At 38.1% G+C, this 22,699-nt stretch overlaps 1 protein-coding gene across 1 annotated transcript; it reads right to left on the bottom strand.

Annotated features, from left to right (window-relative positions):
- Nucleotides 1–484: 484 nt before the first annotated feature.
- On the bottom strand, nucleotides 485–2,059 carry c1d (C1D nuclear receptor corepressor). Its single transcript, XM_077729237.1, has 5 exons — nucleotides 1,967–2,059; nucleotides 1,677–1,815; nucleotides 1,541–1,607; nucleotides 1,411–1,466; nucleotides 485–1,339 (listed from the first exon to the last, which is right to left on the bottom strand). The coding sequence occupies exons 2-5, from the start codon at nucleotides 1,809–1,811 to the stop codon at nucleotides 1,148–1,150; spliced, it is 450 nt and encodes a 149-aa protein (XP_077585363.1). The 5' UTR covers nucleotides 1,812–1,815; nucleotides 1,967–2,059; the 3' UTR covers nucleotides 485–1,147.
- Between the last annotated feature and the right edge of the window lie 20,640 nt (nucleotides 2,060–22,699).

The following is a 22,699-nucleotide window of genomic DNA, read 5'->3' as shown; positions in this document are numbered from 1 at the left end:
TTTTATTTTGAAAGACCCCAATTGCGTTGTCCTTTTGAAGGAATTAATGACTTTGTAAAAATATTTAAAGAAAAAGGTTGATTTTGTGCGCATATTGTTCATAGATTTTATAAATGTTAAGCGACACATCATTTATCATACTTTTAGTATAAGCTTTACCCGAATTTGAACACATTCCTGCTTGAGACAAAATGTCACCATCCTTGAAAGGGTTATGGGGATTGCCGGCACCTAACCCAGCTGCCTTTGGGTGAAAGGCAGAGTACACACTAGACTGGTTGCCAGTCAGCCATAAGGCACACATAGAGACGAGCTAAAGTCCACAACCCCAATCAAACCACCACCTGCAGGAATTTAGCCCGTGGTTGCCCGCTGGAAGCAACAGGGCTTCTCATGTTATTTTAAGATTCGCGATGGATTAAACATACTAAACTCGTTAGCATTATCAAGCGCCGAGTGTGACACAATGACAGTACATAAAACATTAAAATAAACAACAGAACTTTAATCTCATTTTACCATAACTTCACGGCAGAATGGTTGGGAAACACTGAAATAAAAAACATAGTAAAAATGAAATGATAAAATCAAAAATGTGATTGTTAAAAATCTTTTTGCCATATCGCCAACCCCTAATTGGAAGCCAATCACTGCCAGAGTTCAAACGAAAACAATCACAAAGCAAGCATCTCAAGTTTGAACAGTTCAAAGAAACATATCACAACACTCCACGTATCTATAAGTGAATTCACAGAATCACTTTCAAAATTGTTTTGCCTAAAACTTGAATATAGAGGCCTATTTTGCAAACATGTCGTATTTACTCACACATAGGCCACCCCCGTGTATAAGCCACACCCTTAAAATGACCTTGAAATCATTGAATTTGACAATTTCTCTCATATAAGCCGGCCCCCGACTCCAAATTTTCAACCGCCATTTTCATGGATTTAATAGACAGTATAAATGTGTAACTTTGAATTATAATTGTGTTCTTTAGTGGAGTCAAACACATCTAAACCATACCCTTGTCATCTTTTTTTGAGTGACAAATATGGCTTATAGGCAAGAAAATACGGTATCATAGCTTTACCATTGTGTTCTGGACTTGGAGCACTCTGCAAAACTTACAAAGTCAGTAAAAGCCTCATCTTTTTTTCAGCCGTTTGGCTGGCGTCACTTCAGAGGTTTTATTGGCCGCTTTTTTGTTGGACGCCTTTTCCTTAGGGTCGTAGAGGGCATTCCTCATGAAGCGTTTAGCGGCGCCCTTATCCAGGCGGGCTGCCTTCTTTTTGTCCGTTATCTCTTTTATTCTGTTCATGTGCGTCTTTATCCGTTCCTGATGGGAAACCAAACAGTTAACAGATTCACCCACATTGCTGGAAATCAAAAAATGAAAAATGTACCAACCAGTTCCTGTTTAATGCCGTGTTCTCTCGGATTGATGCCTTGTGTGACCAAGTACACTGTAAAACATAATGAATATCTTTAACTCAAGATATGTCGATGAGAGATAACATTTTGTAAATATTTTACTTACTCCAGAATAAAGAATTGAGTGTGTATGCAGACATCAGATCCAGTTTGGCCTGGTCCAGAGCATCCAACTGTATAAACATAACATTTATTCACAGTTTATTTTAGTTTATGATGACTCATGATTCAAAACGTACTACCTTTTGTTCCAAGTCATTTTTGGGCATTGACATGAGTGTGTCCAACATGTTTTTGACAGTAGACACTGACGATTCGAAACCTTTCAGCTGCTCATCTAATTCGTATGGATAATCGTCTGTGTCAGGGTCAGCCATGGCTCTGCACGATCCATAGAAAATACATAAATATAATCCAAGGGAACTATTGGCGCACGAAAACTAAGTAATAAAAGCGAAAAATACATAGAAGTATAGTATCTTAATTCTATTCACGTTTTATTTAAAAGAGGAGAAATATGCTTTATGCTTACCTTTAGGCGTGCTAATCTTGTCTTGCTGTTAACTCTGGCCACGATGGAAAAACCGGAAATGACGACGGTAAACGGAAGTATAGACAAACACCGATAAATGTATACCTACTGCCCTCTATTGACCAGAGCGCATTAATGGACAATGCTTAAAAAGTAGTAAACCACTTGTTGTTAGGATGTTATGGTGCTTGATGAAATATAGGTTATATAAAGCTTTTTTTTGTATTTTTGGTATTTTGAAGCCACCTTTATTCCAAAGCGACAAACTTTCCCGGACACCACCACCAGATGTCAGTAACACAACATAGTGCAGATGTGTTAACTAATTGAAATTCCTAATGATGCCCTTTTTTATGTAACTTCAAAACTTGTGGCTTATGAGTCATGACATTGTGCAGTAGCATATGTGACGTGTGTGTGAGGGAAAGGGGCAGTAAAACATACATATACATATATATATATATATATATATATATATATATATATATATATATATATATAGTCAAAGTCCAAATTTTAATCCCATCGAAATGCTGTGATGTGATCGGAAACGGGCTGTTCATGCTAGAAAACCTTCTAAGACTGCAGAATTGACAATTTTGCACAGAAGAGCGGGGCAAAATTGGTCCAAATTGTTGTGAAAGATTCATCACAAATGATTGGAAATGCTTGATTTCAGTTATTGGTGGCACATCTCTTACTATTAGGTTCAGGGGGCATTTACTTTTTCACATTGGGCCAGACAAGTTCATATTTTTTTCTGCCTTTGTAAATAATATCATTTGGAAACTAGGATGGTTGGGTGTAGCAAGTGATTAGTGCATCAGCCTCACAACTTTGGGGTACTGGGTTCAAATCCAGGCCATGTCCACCTGTATAGAGGTTGCATGCTCTCCTGGGGGGTTTCCTCTTTGTACTCTGGTTTCATTCCCAAAACATGCATGGTAGGCTAATTGGACACCTTAAATGAGTGTGTATGGGTGTCCTTCTCCTTGTGCACTGCGATTAGCTGGCCACATATTCAGGATGACCCCGGCTTCATGCCCAAAGTCTGCTAGAATAGGTTCCAGCACCCCCTGGGAACCTTGTGAGAAAAAGCGGTACAGAAAGTAAATATTTTGTTAAAGAAAAAGTTTAATTTTCACATGTTTGTGAATTTAGCAGAAAATTGGAGCACTCATGCACTCATTGTAACAATTTTGATGTGCCTTAAAGGGGGGCAAAACTCCTCATTACAAAATAGCTAAATATAGAGTTTCCTTTAGTAAAAACACAGACACACGTTGTTTCCTTAGTGTACTTCTCTCCCCCCTCGATCCTTATCTTAATGCCTTCGCCATTCTCGAGGGTTCTTTCTAACCAATGAAGCTGCAGGTTTTCAATTTGGAGAATTTGCCGTATCCTTTTGACCTTTTCTTTAATATCCATTTGGCAACAACTGAAAAAGATGATAGTTGTACCTCGGCACATTTGACTTTTCCACTTCACGTAGCTCAAAGCGTGTCAAACTTTGGCCTTGTCAGAGAATACCTTGCCGCCTTCAGGAAGGCGAAGGAAGCGAGCAACTAGGCGGAAAGCTCTCGCTGTCTCCTAGCCGAGGCATGCGATGGATTCGATCCGGGTGCCTCATTCCTGGTCAGTGTGGTTGTCTCGGTGGGCCCAATAAGCACGCAGCTGTTTGGACGTTTACTTGGTAACCAATTAAAGCCTGTCTTTTGTAACAAAATCTAAGTTAAAAAAGACTGTAACACATTTACATCTTAAATATGATAATATAGATGTTTGACAATCATCACTTCTGCCACTACGGCTGTTTAAATGCCGGCTCAGTGTCGAGGTGCCAGTCTTTTTGCTCTCGTATGAAAGCAAAGCGCCACATTGTCTATATTCAACGAAGCCAACGCAAGAAGCTTTTCCACGCCTCACTCATACATATGTGTGTCAAAGTGGCGGCCCGGGGGCCAAATCTGGCCGGCCGCATCATTTTGTGCGGCCCGAGTCAGTAAATCATGAGTGCCGACTTCCAGTTTTAGGATCAACTTAAAATGAAGAGTACAGATATTTATTAAATTTCCTGATTTTCCCCCTTTTAAATCAATAACTTGGATTTTTTTAAATCATTTTTTCTGTGTTTTTAGTTCAAAAATTATTTTGTAAAATCTAAAAAAATATATAAAAAAGCTCAAATAAACATTGTTTTAAATCTATGAAAAACATAATATTCAGGGCTTTTAATGCAGTTCTTTTAATGCAGTTCTTTTAATGCAGTTCTTTTAATGCAGTTCTTTTAATGCAGTTCTTTTAATGCAGTTCTTTTAATGCAGTTCTTTTAATGCAGTTCTTTTAATGCAGTTCTTTTAATGCAGTTCTTTTAATGCAGTTCTTTTAATGCAGTTCTTTTAATGCAGTTCTTTTAATGCAGTTCTTTTAATGCAGTTCTTTTAATCCATTTATAAAAAAAAAAAAAAGAAAATGAAATATTATATCTAAAATGGTCCGGCCCACATGCAATCAAGTTGACGTTAAAGCGGCCTGCAAACCAACCTGAGTCTGATACCCTTGCTCTAGGCTTGTAGTCTGCTTTTCACCTATAGTAAAATGGAATAGGCTTTAGCAGTGGTCCCCACCCACCGGTCCGCGAGCTACCTAGTGCCGGTCTGTTAGAGCAAAAAATATTTTTTATAATCTCGCCCTCCTAGTTGGTATGAGAAAAGTTGTTATAACAATAATAATAAATAACTGCTATCATGCTTGTACGTTGTCGTTGTCATTCGTTGTCCCACCCCCACACAATTTTGTCTTAAGTTGTCACCCTCTCCATTAGACGGTCCAACAGTAAATAGAAAGAGCTTTACTTGTCCGTAGTGAGAAAAAGGTTCGGTTATATCACCCCGCGGTACTGACAAGGACAAGTGGTGTTGGAAATAAATGAATGAGTCAGGTAATCATTCTATGAACCAACAATTCTTTGGAAAATCTAGCTATTTGAAAATGAAAAACAATCTTTTTTCTACACTATTTCACAGAGTTTGTCAAAAGCCTTTGTCTTCCTCACAGATTTATTATTTTTCCACGCCACCTTACTGTAAATAAATTCAGCAACACTATTATAACAACATTCTCTTAAGTGTCTTTAATAACTCAATGTATGGCAGTGATAACCATTGAGACACATTTAATCTAAACTGGGAGAACTGGCTTTCAATGCTTTATGTTCAGTATCATGGTCACTCCCCGTGAAAATAAATCGGGTGTCTAACAGTATTCTAATTTTGCTCTACTGGAAAATTGTTGGTGCTTTTATTAAACAGGAACATATTTTTAAAAGGATACAGTATTGATTCCTTGCAGTGGTATATCGATAACCTATTAGGATAGTAAATATATACCATTTATTTTCAACACCACTCATCCATGTCAGAGTCGCATCTCATCTCATTTTCTGAACCGCTTTATTTTCATTAGGTTCGCGGGGGGTGCTGGAGCCAATCTCAGCTGTGTCCGGACCCAAGGAGGGGGACACACCCTGAATCGGTGGCCAGCTGATTGCAGGGCACATGGAGACGGACGTCCATGCACACTCACACTCATACTTAGGGGCAAGTTAGAGTGTCCAATCAGCCTACCTTGCATGTTTTTGGAATGTGGGAGGAAACCGGAGTACCCTGAGGAAACCCACGCATGCCTGGGTAGAACAAAACTCCACACAGATGGACATGACCTGGAGCTGTGATGTCGACGCACTAATCATTTTGTTATATTTTCACACTCCTTTAAGGAAGCAGGACCATAGATGACAAATATTTTTTGTACGTATAAAAGTACACAAAATGAGAAGACAAGTGTCTTTCGAAATTCTAATAAAATGCAAATTATTGAGTAGAGAAAAGAGTGCTTCAGTTTTGGTAGTTCGTGGTACTCAAGAAATTAGTGATCGAGAATAATGACCATCGTGGGCACCATAAAGTGACGGTGGGCCCCGCTTTTACGAGCCCGATGTGAATGATGGAGCCTGAGAGAGTATAAAGAGCATTCTTATCCTGGACAATACGGAGGAACAGTCTAGTGTTATTTACGATTCACTGACTGCATGGTGGTTTTTACATTAGCAACACATTTCGCTGGTATTCAAGTCATCGTTGCAAGCTCTGCTTTCTTCTAAGGAAATGCACTCGATTTGCTACAAAAAGAATCACTTTCTGGCAAGTCAAGGGGAGAAACGTGCAGGAATTTGGATTTCCATGAAGCGTTGGAGGATATCTGCCAGGAAAACACAGCAGTTTATGAGATAGAAACCTGATGTTGAAATCAGCTCATATTTTTTTTCTACTAAACATTGGACAGATGGAGACAAAAGCCTTCAATTGTGACTGTTTTGTGTAATGTATATGTGTATGTATGTACGTATTCATATATATATCTTTTGTTTTTTTGTTTGTTTTTTGAGTGTGGTTAAAGACACGTCTGATGGTATAGAGAAGGGGTGGCGAACAAGTTAGACACAAAGAGCCAACATTTTAAACTGTGAGAGTTAAAGAGTCACACCAGAAGCGTCATAAATAAATCCAATCTGCCCAATCATCTTTAAAATATAATGTATTATTCATTTTTAATAGGCCCTGATGAATTTGAGTGTGTTTTAACTGAGAATAAAAATAAGAAAAACAAACATTAAACAAGGCAAAGTATTATATACAAGTAGTATAAACAAAATATGATAGGAAGCAAAGAGCCGCATTCATTTTGACCGGGAGCCGGATGCGGCTCGACAGCCGCATGTTCACCACCCATGGCTTAGAGGTTCACTTGCCTGAGTTCTGTGTGGACAGGCGAGAGCTCGATTCCCGCTGGTGGCGTTTGGTCGCTTGTCTCTTTATATGCCAGGGGTCCCAAAATCGGTCCTCAAGGACAGCCGTGGGTGCAGGTTTTTCCTCCAACCAATGACCAATGAGATTTCTGCAGAAAACAAGAAGCACCTGACCCTTGTAGGAACCAGATTGGTGAAAAGGTGTCATCTTTCTGGGTTGGAGTGAAAACCCACACCCACTGCGGCCCTTTGTGGAATAGTTTCGAGATCACTACTGTATGCCCTGCGGCTGACTGGCGACCAGTCTAAGGTGTAATCTGCCTTTCGCCGGATGTCTGCTGGGATAGGCTTTGGCAACCTCGCAACCCTTACAAGGATGTGCAGTACGGAAGATGAGCAAGTGTGGTTAAAGCAACTCTGTTCTTTATTTGAAATTACAAGTGTGGATGAAATGTCAAAGCAGGCCCTGTTATCGATCCATAACTGATATTGCAAATTCTATTTAATGCTAATTTGTTATGAATTCATAATTAGTGTGTTTCTGCGGTTCCTGGGTTCATGTTCTCCCCGGGCCGCCATAGGTTTTCTCTGGGTAGTCCGGTTTCCTGCCACATTCCAAAGACATGGAATAGTTTTCTGGAAGTATATTGCCCAAGTAGTTCACATTAGTAGATAAAATTTCATTTGAAATAGCAACATAAAATCCTCTTACACTTCATGAGCGGGCCTGCAGTTGTCTTGAACGGCCTTTGGAGGGCACTCCAACACAGCCAAACGCTTGCTGCTTAGTTTTTATTGACAGTTTTGGAGTCTGCGGTTGGATTTTGGTCTGCGTTGGTTCTTATTTCATAAAACTACAACTCTTGCCTTACGGCTGACTGGTGACCAGTCTAGGGTGTAATCCGCCTTTCGTCCGAAGACAGCTGGGTTGGGCTCCAGCAACCCCTGCAACCCTTTCGAGGATGGGCGATATGGAAGATGGACGAATGAATGGATGGATGAACTACAATTCTTCCACGATGATTTTTGTCTGGCTTTGAATGTCAGAGGACTGTTGGTCTGTTAGCCCCTATGAGGTCACAAAAACAGCACCAAGAACGTCTTTATCTCGTTATCTTGTGCTTGGTTGAGTCAACACACGCCGCAATGGAAGCCTTTTGGGGTCAAGGTGAATGAGGCGCAGGTGACAAATCGATGAGGTGGTACTGCCCATCGAACCGTCGCTCAAACAATATTGACTGACATGTTTTACAGTCAATGTGGTCAACAGTTCACGTGGTTTAAAATCACAGTTGTGGTGGAAAAGTATGAGGAAATGGAGATGGGCTGTTACTTCTTGTCTTTGACTCCACTATGTTTCTTTTGTCTAGATTTTTGGGGCAGACCTGGATAAAGTTTGAGTACAAATTATGATTTTCATCGGCATTGTTTGGTTCTTGCTCAAGTTTCATTTTGATCAAAAGTTTGAAAATGTCCTAAACAATATAAAATAAATTAAAAATGGCAAACATGGGAATATAATAATATAACATAAAGCAATATAAATATCCAAAAAGAGTAAAACTGACTAGAATAAAGGAATCAGTGTCAGTGGAAACAGCAATATTAATTAAATGGTCAAGAGGAAATTAATAAATAAATAAATAGGGGCTGTGGTCAAATGCAGTTTAAAAATATATTGGCCTCAAAATATAAACACTGTAGTTCATCATCCATAGAAGGAAAACTGGAAAAAAACAATTCGAAGTCAAATTGTAAGCACAGTAAGAAAAAAGTATGTTTAACAAACAAAAAAAAATCTTTTTGAATAAATAACATTCCAAATAATCGCTCCAACTGTTGATAATGGTAAAAAGTAACCAATAGCACCAAAACCACATACTTGTAGACATTACATGACAAAATGTAAATACCAAAAATACAAGGAAAAAAATCTGAAACATAATGCTGTCATTTGAAAGCAATCGTGACAAAAAGTATTAATTAATTCATTAATTTTTTAAATCGCTAATGCATACAAATGTTGCGGGGGGCTAGAGTCTATCCCAATTAACTACAGCACCAGGCTGGGGACTGTTATGTGTAGTCGGGGTTTTGGAATGGTTTGTATGCCTTTCGCCTATCATGTCCCTCATGGTTTCCCTTCCCTTGTGTGACCAGGTGTGTGTAATACTTTAAAATCAACCCTTGTTTGTCTATTTATACCCCGTTTGTGTTTGTTAGTCTTGGTTGGGATCGTCTGCTTTGTTTGCTTCAGGCAATGTGCCATGTTCATTGTTTCCTCATATCTTCCCGTTAGGTTTGATTTTGTTATTTGATTCTAAGTGCTTGTTATTTTCGTGAAACCAGTCCTGCCTCCGTCGTTAAAGTTTTTGTTAGAGCACTGATTTCCACGTCCTCGATCGCTTCCATTTGGGTCCAACTACGTTCCACAACCGAGCTAGTCGTAACAGAGTCGGTGGCCGGCCAATTGCAAGGCACAAGGAGACAAATGACAACCATTCATGCTCACACTCATAGCTAAGGGCAATTTAGAGTGTTCAACCAGCTTGTGAAGAGTCATGTTTTTGGATGCGGGAGGAGACCGGAGTAAACCCACGCAAGCCTGGGGAGAACATGCAAACCCCACACTGGTGTTCAAACAGCCTAGCATGCATGTACTTGGGATATTATTGGGATAGATTGAGTACCCAGAGAAAAACAATGAAAGCCTTGGGAGAACATGTAAAGTGAGTACCGACCTGGGATCGAAGCCTCGACCCCAGAACTGTGAGGCTGACATGCTAAACACTTGGCTACCGCGCTTCTACAAAAGAAATTGAACAAAATCTAATGCAACTGAGGAATTATGTGAAATTAAGTAACAAATAAATATAAAATCATTCCTAACGGTCCTTTTAAAGGTTTTTTTTCTCCTGTCAACTTTGATTTTCTTGTTGGTGGGGGTTGCAGGGAATCCCAAGCTGATGAAATCACCCTGTGCAAAAACACAAACTAATTGTTGAGAAAACAAAGCCAGAGAACCGCAAGCGATGAGCAGTCTTTTGCTTGGCCGCGTAATTGCGTGTGAGATCTCGCAGATGAAAACATGGACTGTTATTGCAACATCTGCCGCCTGCCGGGAACGCCTTGTTAGTCCTTGCGTATGTCCGCTGAATGTTTTCAAAAACGTCACGCAAAAAGTAACTCATCTCCTTATGAAGTAGGAAAACCGCAAAATTGGCCCCCTCAGTGTGTTTGAAGAGCTGCCGACTGTTTGGTCAATTGCTAACTTTCACGCAAGATTAACTTGTGGCCTTTCGCGGGCGTTTTTGCTTGCAGTTCGCACATTTGCACTTATCAAAGCGATCTGCGTCCTACTGCGATAAGCCACCAGGGGTATTATATTTCACAATCTTACCGAGGAAATGTATCTGGAAATTGGATAATCTCCACTAACACACTAACTCTTTGACTACTGCCTTAAAGGCAGACTATTACCTTAGGGGGTACTTTACTGATTGGACTTCACTGAGCCACAACTTTCAATTCTTTTCCATTTTTTTTAGAATGAACCTTTTAGCTTCGAGCAAGATTCTATCATTTAATTCATTCATTTTCTAAACTGCTTATCCTCACAAGGTGAAGGGTGCTGGAGCCTATCCCAGCTCACTTTGGGTCAGAGGCTTGGGATACCCTGAATCAGTGGCCAGCCGAACAGAGGGACACTAATGCCTAAGGGAAATTTAGAGTGTCCAATCTGCCTACCATGCATCTTTTTGGAATGTGGGATGAAACCGAAGTACCTGGAGAAAACCCATGTAGGCCTGGGGAGAACATGCAAACTCCACACATGTGGCTCGGCCTGGTATCATTTAATTAGTGTGTAAAAGTTGTGATAGGGGGTCTTTAAATTCAACTCAGGATAAATATCACATTCATTTATTTTTCTTACTCATACTCACCTAGGTTGCGGGGGCTGCTAAACCAACCCCAGCCAACTTTGGCCAGGAGTAGGGGGACACCCTGAATTGGTGGCTAATGGCAGGGCTCAAGAAGACGGACAACCATTCATGCTTACAATCATACCTAGAAGAAATTTAGAGTGTTCAACCAGCCTGTGAAGAGTCATGTTTTTGGGATGCGGGAGTAAACCGGAGTAAACCCACGCAAGCCCGGGGAGAACATGCAAACTCCACACAAGAAGATCCTAACCTTGGATCAAACCCTTGCAGTACAAAAGATTAAGATAGACAATAGTGGTGATTGAAGAGAATCTTGAAAATAGCTTCATTTACTATCAGTTTGTCGATCTACATCTGATCTCATTTTCGGAACCGTTTTATCTTCATTAGGGTCGTGGGAGGTGCTGGAGCCTATCCCAGCTAACTAAGGGTAGAAGCGGGGGGACACCCGTAATCGATGGGCAGTCAATCGCAGTGCACAAGGACAACCATGTACTCTCACACCCATACTATGGGCAATTTAGAGTGTCCAATCAGCCTACCATGCATGTTTTTGGTATGTGGGAGGAAACCGGAGTACCCGGAGGAAACCCAAGTAGGCCTGGGGAGAACATGCAAACTCCACACAGATGTACATGACCTGGATTTGAACCCAGAACCCCACAGCTGTGAAGTCGACAAGCTAACCACTCGCCCCACCAGGCAGCCACAATCTACATATATATTCTTATAAAATAACCAATAAATAAGATTATTATCCTTTGTCAAGACATCAAAATTGTGTTTGAAGAGTCTGGGGTCGGGTCAAAAATTACAGTTTCTGAAAAAGGATTACTTTAAATTTGGATTTAAAAACAGGCTTTTCTTAGTGACTATTTTGAATTATGGTCTAAAAATGTCTCTTCTACATTCCAAAAACATGCATGGTAGGCTGACTGGACACTCTAAATTGCCCCAAGTGACCCTAGTGAAGAAAAAGTGGTTTAGTAAATGAATGAATGGTCTAACATGGGGTTTTGCTTCCAAAATTGGAGTTTTCAAATAATGTTAAGGTTTCAACCAGTTCTGATTTCCAAATAGGGATTCACATCAGACATTAACTTCACAATTAGAGGTTTAAAATATGCTTTAAAGGTTAAGGAGGTAAGGTTGTGAATTATAATTCAGATTAAAAATAATAATTCTTAGACTTCTAACATACATTCACCTTATTCTTAAGACCTCAGCAGTGTTAGCCTTAATATAATAAAACTCAGAATTTTCAGTCACGAGTATCTTGGGATTCCATGTGGCAACCATTGATGCTAATGATATAATAACAGACGTTTTCATATTTACGAGAAGTGCGGAGAAATATGCAAAAAAAGCACAGAGGCGGCAGTACGTATTTGAGTCTGTGTTTGTCTTCTTTTGACTGCAAAGTTGAAGATAATTGAACGTTTAGGTCAGGTCTATTTTCAAGTTCAAATTCACAGACAACGATTGTACTGAGAATTGAGGAGAATGCTTTGCCAGACCACCCAAATGCTGACAGCTGCCCACCACTGCTATACACCTGCCTAACTACTACTATCGTATCAACAAAAATAAGTAATTACCACAATTTACAGGTTTGGTTTGGTGACTGACCTTGCTATTCGATATCGGTTGTAAACATATTATTTATGGAATTTTACCAGCTACCTAGCATAATACTTCGAATTCATTCACAGTTTCCATGGGTGGTTTAACTGATTTTTATCAAAAACAAATAAACAAAAAGATACCCACAGATTGGTACGACAAAATTGTTATGCTCGCGACTACGAGTTGGGTTTTTTAGGTACTATGAGATCTGACGGCTACAAGAAAACTTTGTTCGATGATTGGTGGCATTACAGAAGAACACGATAAAGCTAGTCTTGAATGGTTTGACATACTCAAAAATTATGTGCTATCACTTAGCTGCTACTGTAGGGCTAAAACAAAGCAAATTTTCCAAGAAGTTGGGGATTATATCACACTCGGTCTTTCTGACGCATGTCAAGAATCAAGGTACTATTTGTTCTTGTTTTATAAAGTTAAATGCTTTTGTGGTTTTCAGAACTATGGGCGTGATCCAGTGTACAGTAATACCTTGAGATACGAGCTTATATGTCAATTTACTAATATGTCAAATCAACTTTTCCCATAGAAATGAACTAGATAAAAAAATAATACGTTCCCACCCTCATATAAACACCCAAAAACAGGATATCAAAATGGAAAATATTTGTATTAGTTCGAATTCACCACCAACTCACAAAGTAACAAATGCCTATCTATACAGTACATAATTCCTGGCAGTGTCAGCAAACCCCCAAAACATCATATATAATACTCTTTGACTCTACCACGAATTATTGCTTAAAAGGAAAAGCAAAAATGTGTCTGGACATCTGGTTGTATGTTAAAAATTCCCATGTGGGTCAAGACAGCATACTAAGTAAAATATAATAAAGTAGTAGCATGTAGAGAACTTTACATCTATACTGCAATTTTTGATCTGCCAGACAAACAAAAATAACTGACACAAAAAAACTCTGAAAATTAAATCAGACTAAAGTCAAATTAGCAGTTTTTGTCTTAAAACACAAATGCAAAGACAGATTTTTCATATTTTATCTGGGGCCAATATTTGTCATTACTAGAGAGGGAAGTCATTTTAAATTGTGTGTATGTATGTATATGTTGAATTATAACTATTGAATGGCATTGTTTTTGGAGGGTCTTTGTTCAGTAGAGTTTATTCTGACATAAAAAAAAACCCTGGTGCATATTTAATGTCAAACAGTTACACAGTGTCCGAGAGAATGAAAGAAAGTTCATTCAATTTGGAATATAAAAAAGATTGGAGTTTCAAATCAGGTATTCAAAACAGGGTTCAAGTGCCAGTCAAATTATTCAGATTTAAGTATTTAGGCTGCCATGGGCTTGGAAGCTCCAACCAATTTTGATGGTAGGACCTGGTAGCTCCCAGTCAAGATGGGTTTGGACTTCTCCCGACATCTATGGGCGTGAATAAGCTTTTCTTCGTGAATAAACACTTCTGTTTAACTTAACATATAGTCTTAACATTTCCCATATGACACCCCCACATGTATACATACATTTGGATACACGTATAGTACATACTGTACCATATTTAAGAATGTAAACATGTTATATAGTGTACCTATGCCATCAACAAACTTCTACACACAGTTGATTTGAACCATGTTGATGCAGAAATTGAAGCCTCGGCTGCACTAACAAATGTAAACAGACAAAAACATTGACCACACACACAGCTGGCCACCTTCCACACACATGTAAATATGTGTATTGCTTACACATGCATGCTTGCTTCCACCCTTAGGCTACTCCCAAACACATCCATGCGTGAGCACACAAACTGCACACAGAGTCTGCAAATGGCAGAATAAGGAGTTTTACCAAGGAGTGAAATAAGTGGCATGTTGTCGCTTTCCATGGCACCGGGGAACTCATTATTTATAAAAAGGTGGAATGTAAACATGGGATGTTTAAATAAAGTTCCTTCAATTAAGTGTCTTTTGCCGAAGGGATTTAATGGTAATCTGATAGATAATAAAATAAGTGGCAGTATATTGATGGTTTAAACATTAACAAATTGATCCAAATGCATAATATCGATCAACATTGTTGTCTTTTAGATATGATTTTTTCAACACAACAATTAAATATCCTAAAATAAATCACAATACATAATAATAAATTCATTCCCGGATAAAAACTATTACATTTTATTGTTTCTGGTGAAGTTGCCTGATGGGGAACAGTGGTTCAATTGCCCGACTCTGGTGCGGGCTCGATTCCCGCTGGTGGCGATATGATTTTGATTGTGGATGGTCATTTGTCTCTTTGTGTGCACTACAGCTAATTGGCGACCAGTCTAGGGAGTAGTTTGCCTTTCACCTGAAGTCAGTCGGGATATACTCCAGCACCCCCCGCGAACCTAATGAGGATAAAGCGGTCCAGAAAATGAGCGGAGATGGGGTGTTAAATATGTACATAATCATGGAATAACTCCACCCAAGGCTCATGGATACAATGAAATCGTGGCAGATTGACAAATACGTATATTATTGTCCAAAGAGTAAATATTACTTTGTATCATTATGATTTTGGTATTTTAAACTCCTACGATTTACCACAATTAATATTTGTTGTGCTATAATACAAACAAAGAGGATTCATCATTTAATTCATTTTGGTAATGCAGCAAAAATGCAGAAAATGTTGCAAAAGCTTTGCCTTATCGGGGAAGTTATAAAGAAGTACATAATACTTCTCACTGACTGACATTGACAGGAATGGATTTATAGTTTAATGAATGATTGCTGCCAAACCCTCCCTGTAAAAATGGAGTGGGTGTCTATTGCAGTCAACAGCTTTGAAACATAATTGTTCAATGCCAACATTCTGAATTAAATATTGAAGTGATACATCTCATCTGTTTTAATCCAGCTGCGTTACTTTTATTTAATTTGTCAATTGAGTTTGATGTTGCTGGCAAAAAGCTCAATAAAATTTCTCCTGCAATTCGGAACCAGGCAAATCTGAGGCCTTTTTTCTCATATGTAAAACAATTCAGCATGTAATATGAGATGTTATTTAACATATTCCTTTTCCCAGCAATACTTTCACAATTCTCATTCGTGCTTGTGTGTGTGTGTGTGTGTGTGTTCCACATCATCTGCGTGTAATTTCTAAAAACCTCAGCTCGTTTTCTGTGTTTATTTGGACAAGGCATCAAGAAAAAGGGTTTTTTGACGGCACGTAATCACCCCAAGTCCTGATGTGTTTAACCGTGCATTTGATACCGTGTTTATTATTTAATTTTCAGCTTTAAAGTGCATAAGAAAACAAACTAAAAATAAAATATGGTGACTCAAAGAGCTTCCAGAAAGATTTGTCATATAAAGGAATTAAAAACAAATACTAAAATATGAAGGAATGGTAGTGCCCTCCGCATAAATGTCGCTTTCCAGTCCAGTTAGCTTTGGCGGTAATTGAAAAATACAGCTAGCCGCTTTCCAGAAGGAAAAAAGAGATCAATTTCATGAAACCAAATGTTAATACTAGGAAATGTGTCTCATTTCAACTTCAGCAGCAATTGGATTTCTCTGCACAAACGTAGTGTCGAATACAGTAAGGCATACTACTTTCCTCCGTTTAGTGGAGCCATTGTGTCTGAACCGACTGTGGCACTACATTGGAAAAGATGAAAAATGGAAATAAAAATATAAAGAAATACAAATTATACGAATTGCAGCGCTCCTGTTTTCTTATATATATATATATATATATATATATATATATATATATATATATATATATATATATATATATATATATATATATATATATATATATATATATATATATATATATATATATATATATATATATATATATATATATATATATATATATATATATATATATATATATATATATATATATATATATATATATATTTCTTGTCCCCCTGCCCACCAGGTACTCCAGTTTCCTCCCACATTCCAAAGACATGTATGTAGGCTGATTGGACACTCCAAAATGTCTCTAAGTATGAGTGTGAGCGTGAATCGTTGTTTGACTTCTTGTGCCCAGCAATTGGCTGGCCACCAATACTGGGTTTTATCCGCCTCTGGTTCTGAGTTAGCTGGGATAGACTACTACCCCCGCAACCCTAATGAGGAAAAAGCGGTTTAGTTAGTAATGTGTTCACAGAATGACTTACCCTTGTCCGTCAATATAAGAAAACTTTGTTTAAAATGCTACGTTAATGGCGATGCCCTTAAATTCTGTTGTTTCCACAAGGTGAGAGTAAACCTTTACCTTGCTATTTTAAGTAAAAACCGTGGTCAACTGTCAAAACCCATATGAAACTGAAAAAGAATTCATTTTTCAGGGGTGTTTATTTATGAGGTAACATATCTGAGGAAGTATGGCTTTTTTTCGCGTTTAACGAGTCAAGAGCACTAACTGCCCTTCGCGGCTGGCGTTAACAGCACATTAAACTCTTGGCTGTGTGTCAAACTTCTCAGTGAAAGAAACAAAATGTCGCAAATCAAGCTAGGATTCGCATAATTTGTCGTTAGTAAAAGTGCGTTACGGGAAAATTAGCATTCGGACAAATTGTTCCGAGTGTACTCTCTGGTGTTGCAAGGCCTCTCTGGCACGGAAAACGGCAGCCGTCTCGCTTCCTGTTAGGATCTGGGATTCCCTTTTTCCCTCGGCATGGTGTCAACCCGGCCTTCCTTTTGAGGAATGGGCCGTGTGTGACGCCTCGTGGTTTTCTTAACGTGCTGCCGCTGCCTAAATAGACACATGTGGAGCGCCAGCAAAATGAGGTGTTGAAAGAAGAAACCCTCTATTTCCCCTTTCTCCTACTCTCGCGCCGTCCCAATTGGATGAGGTCATCTGCTTTCCACATCCCGTTTTTACTCTCGCTCGCATTTTGCCTGATTTTAATATCAGAATGAACGTCTTTTTTGGCCTTTTGTGTTATCACGAGTTGAAGTAAACGTAAATAGGGTATTACTTATGATTTATGTCCGTTATATTCCAATATAATACAATGAAGTATGTTATGTCATTAGATTAATGTTACAATATATATGTAATGGGAAATACTGAGCACTGAAAGCTCATTTTGAGCACATTCATATGTGTTCGGTGAGGAGATTTTCCTGATCTGTTTACGTAATTGGAAAATGACCCATGTCATTTTCAGTGAATCAAAATCAGTTGTAAAAGATCAATTTTTTATAAGAATCTATTGATTTTTTTCACTTTTAAAGTATTAGCTCATTGAATGTGATTGCAATAGTTCAATTGCTGTCAGCCTCAGTCAGATTGGATTGGACATCAATCACTGTCAATGGCAGTGAAACATGATCATTCAATACCAAACTTTCCCATGGAAATAAATTTGATGCCTATATCTCTCAATTGCAATGAATTCTAAATACAGGATTACAAATAAAGCAGGTTTTTATAATTTCTGTCAATCTTGCTAGCTATCTATTAATATAAGAACACTAAAGAAACCAATTTTGCAGAACTAAGAGAAAATATCTGGTAGTGTCAAGAAAATCAAAACCAGGAAAGCTCAATTTTATCCTATTTGACAAAGAACTTTTTTTCATATAAATTGATTCAATTGTAACAAAATCTCTGATAGGTACGATATTTCGTGTACAAACTTTATTGTGTTGCACAGTTAACTTGCAAAACAAAGGAGGAACCAATGCACTAATAACACTTTAGTTCGGCAATTATGTTGAAATTCCTTTGTTCAAACTAGGAAAATAAGATATTTGGATGCCCCCCCCCCCCCCCCCCCCGCCCCCTTTCTCTGCATTTCTGAGGTATTTCAAAGTCAGTGGACTAAGACTCGTACTAACATGCAAAAATACGTGATTTGGACATATTTTTGCTGTGGTCACAAGAATGTGTGCACACATTCTTTACATGTAATTGTAGTACAACACCATACATTTTGATATGTTACAATCTTCATTCATTTTCCGAATTTTTCCTGTACTAGTACCGTATTTTAACGACTATAAGGCGCACTTAAAAGTCTTAAATTTTCTCCAAAATAGACCTTATAATCCAGTGCGCCTCATATATGGAAAAAACAGAAAACCAAAAACGATAAACCACCACTGTCGGATATTAAAAAAACACAAACGCCTGAACTGAAACAATACTGTTAAATATGCAGATGCCATCTTAGTTTACAAAATCTTCCATCATATAGCTCCTTCCCCACTGCAAGATTTTATACAAAAAAATCCAAAACATCAACAATGGCTGGCTCTAGAGGTGACTGTGTAGTGAGTGCTTCATACCTGGAAGTCAATAGCAATTACCGTATTTTCACGAATAAAAGGTGCACTTAAAAGTCTCACATTTTCTCCAAAATAGACAGTGCGCCTTATAATACAGTGCGCCTTAAAATACAGTGCGCCTTATATATGGAAAAAATGTCATTCATTGAGGGTGTGCCTTATAATGCGGTGCGCCTTATAGTCGTGAAAATACGGTATGTTAAATCAGCTTTTATTTATCTAGAAAATGATTCATTTACAACATGCTCGGATGCAATTCACTTCTATACCAATTACGATGCGATACAATTTTCTCGAATTTTGATGTGAAGCTAAATGGTACAATCTTCTGCAATTATGATGTGATACGATTCGATTCATTCCATTTTAGTCGCAAAACAATTCAATTCGCTTTTCTTGGCTTGTCATCTATCTCAAATTACATCTGGGAAGGTTATTGCAATCGGCCAATAGCATCGAGCCGTATCGTTATTTTTTCCTCCACAAGGAGACTAACAACGATCCCGTTGAAACAGTTCAGAAAAACAAATGACAAAAAAAAGAGTATCAAGCGCTCGGGGTAAAATTGACCCCCTGAAAAGCTGCCATTGCCAATGATGGATTCGTCACTAATCCAAACAGTTTGCCCAGTCGCCCAGCTGGGCTTCATGTGCTTTTGATTACTCTCCGCCATTTAGTTCCACAAAATTACATGCTGCCTAATGGCCTTTTAATGGTTATAGGTTTCTGTGCTCTTTAATGAGCCCTGCGCCAGTTGGCTGCTCACTAATGCCCGGTGGAAATTTGGCAAAGGTCCAGCACCATTCACTTGATTTGCTCCCGCAAGTTTACAACTTTTCCGCGATGGTAAATAACCAAGTACGAATACTTGCTTGTTGGACTTTAGAGAATTGTTTGATGGTGTCAGTGGCAAGTGAGTTGAATCTTATGCCAACTGAAAAATAACTAGCTTCCGAGAGACATTATAAACAACAAAAGTGTATATGTGTAACCGATATAATATTATCAAATTTTTATGACCCTTAACCTAACAATTTAGAAAAATGAACTCATGGAATGTAAGTTTTCACCATTGGTCATATGTCTCTTCAAAATGTTATCTTTATTAAATGAGCATTTTTTTAACGTTTATCTCTTTTACTTTCACACGAATTTGCTTTTATTTGTCTTTTTTGTATAATTTGGTTTATTTTGTCATTGTATTTTCATATTAAGTATACTGTATGAGACGTATTTGTAACAAAAAAACGATGACTGAATTAAGGGTACGGCTTATATGCGCACAAGACTTACAGCGTTGCTATACTCTGTTTTTACATGTCGGCAACTTAACATTTACTATTTGTTGGTTATTTTCTGTTTTGCAGTCAGAAAACAACCATCACTGGATGAATTACTAACTTCCTTATGATATTGATCCTAATACGTAATGTGCTTTTGATTCAAACAGTATCTCAGAAATACCAAGAGCAATGATTTTTCTCAAGATTTTCCCTTCAAAGTAACACATTTGTACTCCCTATTAAGACCATGAATATAGAGGTGAAAATTACGAATCAGGGCGCGGCATGTACCGCGAGAAATTGTAAAATTCAATGATTTTAAGGCAATTTTAAGGGTAGGGCTTATACGCGAGAGTGGCTTATATCCGACAAAATATGGCACTACAACACAATTTTGTTGTACTTAATACAATAACCAATGAAATGCTATTCTATTTTAAAAACTTTAAAAACAGCTACCTTTATTAGAAAAAAACCCAACTTCAATATAGTAGAACTAACTCTCTTTTGTATCTCTAAAACCCACATTAATCGCTACTTTTTCAAACAAGCAAAAATAATATCTGTGCCTTTTCTATTCAAAACCTTTTTGGTAACATTATTTTTTTTAAAAAGTAACTTATTCCTGACAATTGAGTACTTTTTCTTCCACCAAAGAAAATCTGATGACTGAACCTTCGACGGTTTGAACTAAAAGTGTTTCTGAAAGAGCAATTTGGCAATATATTGTGATATCATATTTGCCTGAATGGATATTTAGACGTGTTTTTGGTGGAAATAAACAATAGGTATTATACTTCCATTGCGCTGTTTCCCAGATCAATTCACAGTTTGCAATGAGTGCAATATATCCTTAAAGATTATTTTTCATATTTAGAATGCTACATTTATGCAGTTTTGGACTATGGTATTATATGTGTGATAAGCAGTAAAGGGCTAAAAACCTGAGAAAATTATAAAATGAAGGCCATATTATGTTATAACCAGAAACATCTTCACTTTAGCGTTGAACGAGTTTTCAGAAACAAATTGATTTCAATGTATTCTTATGTTACTTTTGATTTTTTTTTTCAAAGAGATATACGCAAATCGCAATAAAAATTAAGTGTAGCATCGGGATTAATCGGGATAAAATCGAATCGAATCATAATCTGTCAAAAATGATACGATATCATCAGATATAAGGCAATACACACCCCTAGTTTCAACTCACATTTTGCAATGAGTAAAAACGAAATTCTCATAACTTTCACATATAAACATAGCCTTGGTTGTCACCTTAATCACAAGCCTTTGTTTTTTTTCAATCTTCTGTTTTCCTAACTGTCTGTGTGTATGTGTTGTGTGTGCGTTTTAATGGCAATGTTAGCAGCTGCTTTCTGATAGCCGCCTGTTTACTGGACCTAATTAAGCAGAAAACGGCCACACGTCCTCGTCGCTAAATAGCAGCCAAAACAGATGGCCTCTCCCTCGGAGGACCCGAGGGGGCCGCATGACAGCTCGACCACTCCGGATGGTCATCTCGTCTCCAGTCCATCCACCCCACTGTCGTTAACGCTGTCCTACGATTATTAATATCATTATTAATATGGAACATCTGTGTGGTTAGAATAATAGCATTAAAAACAAAACAAAAACAAACCGCTTATTTCTATGGGAAAGGATTGAGGTCAGTGAAGCAACGGAAACGGTTGTTTAGAATTGTCACTTTAAAGTTTCTTGAAAGGATTTAATGAGCTCCAATGCATCTAAAGCCTAACAGAATTACAACAAAGTCCATCCATTCATTCATTCATAATTTGTATTGCGGATCCTCGAAAGGGTTGCGCCGGTTGCTGGAACATATCCCAGCTGACTTCGGGCAGAAGACACACTATAGACTAGATTGGCCACTAGTCAGAGTCAAATACTATAGCTAGGGGCAATTTAGGGTATTCCACAAGCCTACCCTGCATGTCTCTGGGATGTGGAAGGAAACCACAAAACCCGGAAAAAACCCACACATGGAATCAACATACAAACTCCGCACAGTAAAGAACTGTGAGCCCAGCGTGCAAACCTCTTGGTCGCCGGGCCGCCAATACTCTTCATAGTTATCCAAATCTACAGGCTTCTTCACATCCAAACTACTGCAGTTCCTGTCGTAGCTACCTATTTTAGTAAAATCCTAACACCGATTTCTGACTTAAACTCACTTTAAAGTCCCACTTTATTCTAAGATTAATGTTAGAATTCTGAGAATATCAGAATATACAGATACTTATTTCTCATTAAATTATTCTGAAAATGTCTATCCTCTATAACTGGAAACAAAAGGTGAGAGGTCAACAGGTACTGTATTTTCTCACATATAAGCTGTATTTGTCAAAAAAAAATACACATAAATTAGACATAACATGCACAAAATTACCGCGACAGAGACAAAACGCCATAACGCAAGAAAATATGTTCATTTATTTCAAAATAGAGAAAGGATAAACGAATAAAATGCTAAACAAAATGTATTTTGATGTCTATGAATGAAATTCAAGAAAAAAAACATAAAAAGTGAAAAAACTCACTTTTGCCTGATACTGCTCGCTCAAGGCTTCGCCATTTTACCATAGTTGCTCTGATTGACCAGAAGCGAGTAGCCTCGATACGTGTTTGTAGTATTTACCATGTCAGCATCCCAATAATTGTTAAGGCTGATCGAAGGTCTCATCATTAAATTATCAGCCTCGATACCTGCATAATGTGTATCTCATGCTATTATTGTACCCAGAGACTTGGTGAAAACTAGACCCCTACGGAAA

Source organism: Stigmatopora nigra, chromosome 12 (genome assembly GCF_051989575.1).
Source record: "Stigmatopora nigra isolate UIUO_SnigA chromosome 12, RoL_Snig_1.1, whole genome shotgun sequence".
Classification (NCBI taxonomy): Eukaryota; Metazoa; Chordata; class Actinopteri; order Syngnathiformes; family Syngnathidae; genus Stigmatopora; species Stigmatopora nigra.
The sequence above is the reverse complement of the archived record's forward strand: the minus strand, read 5'-3'. Positions and strand labels throughout refer to the sequence as shown.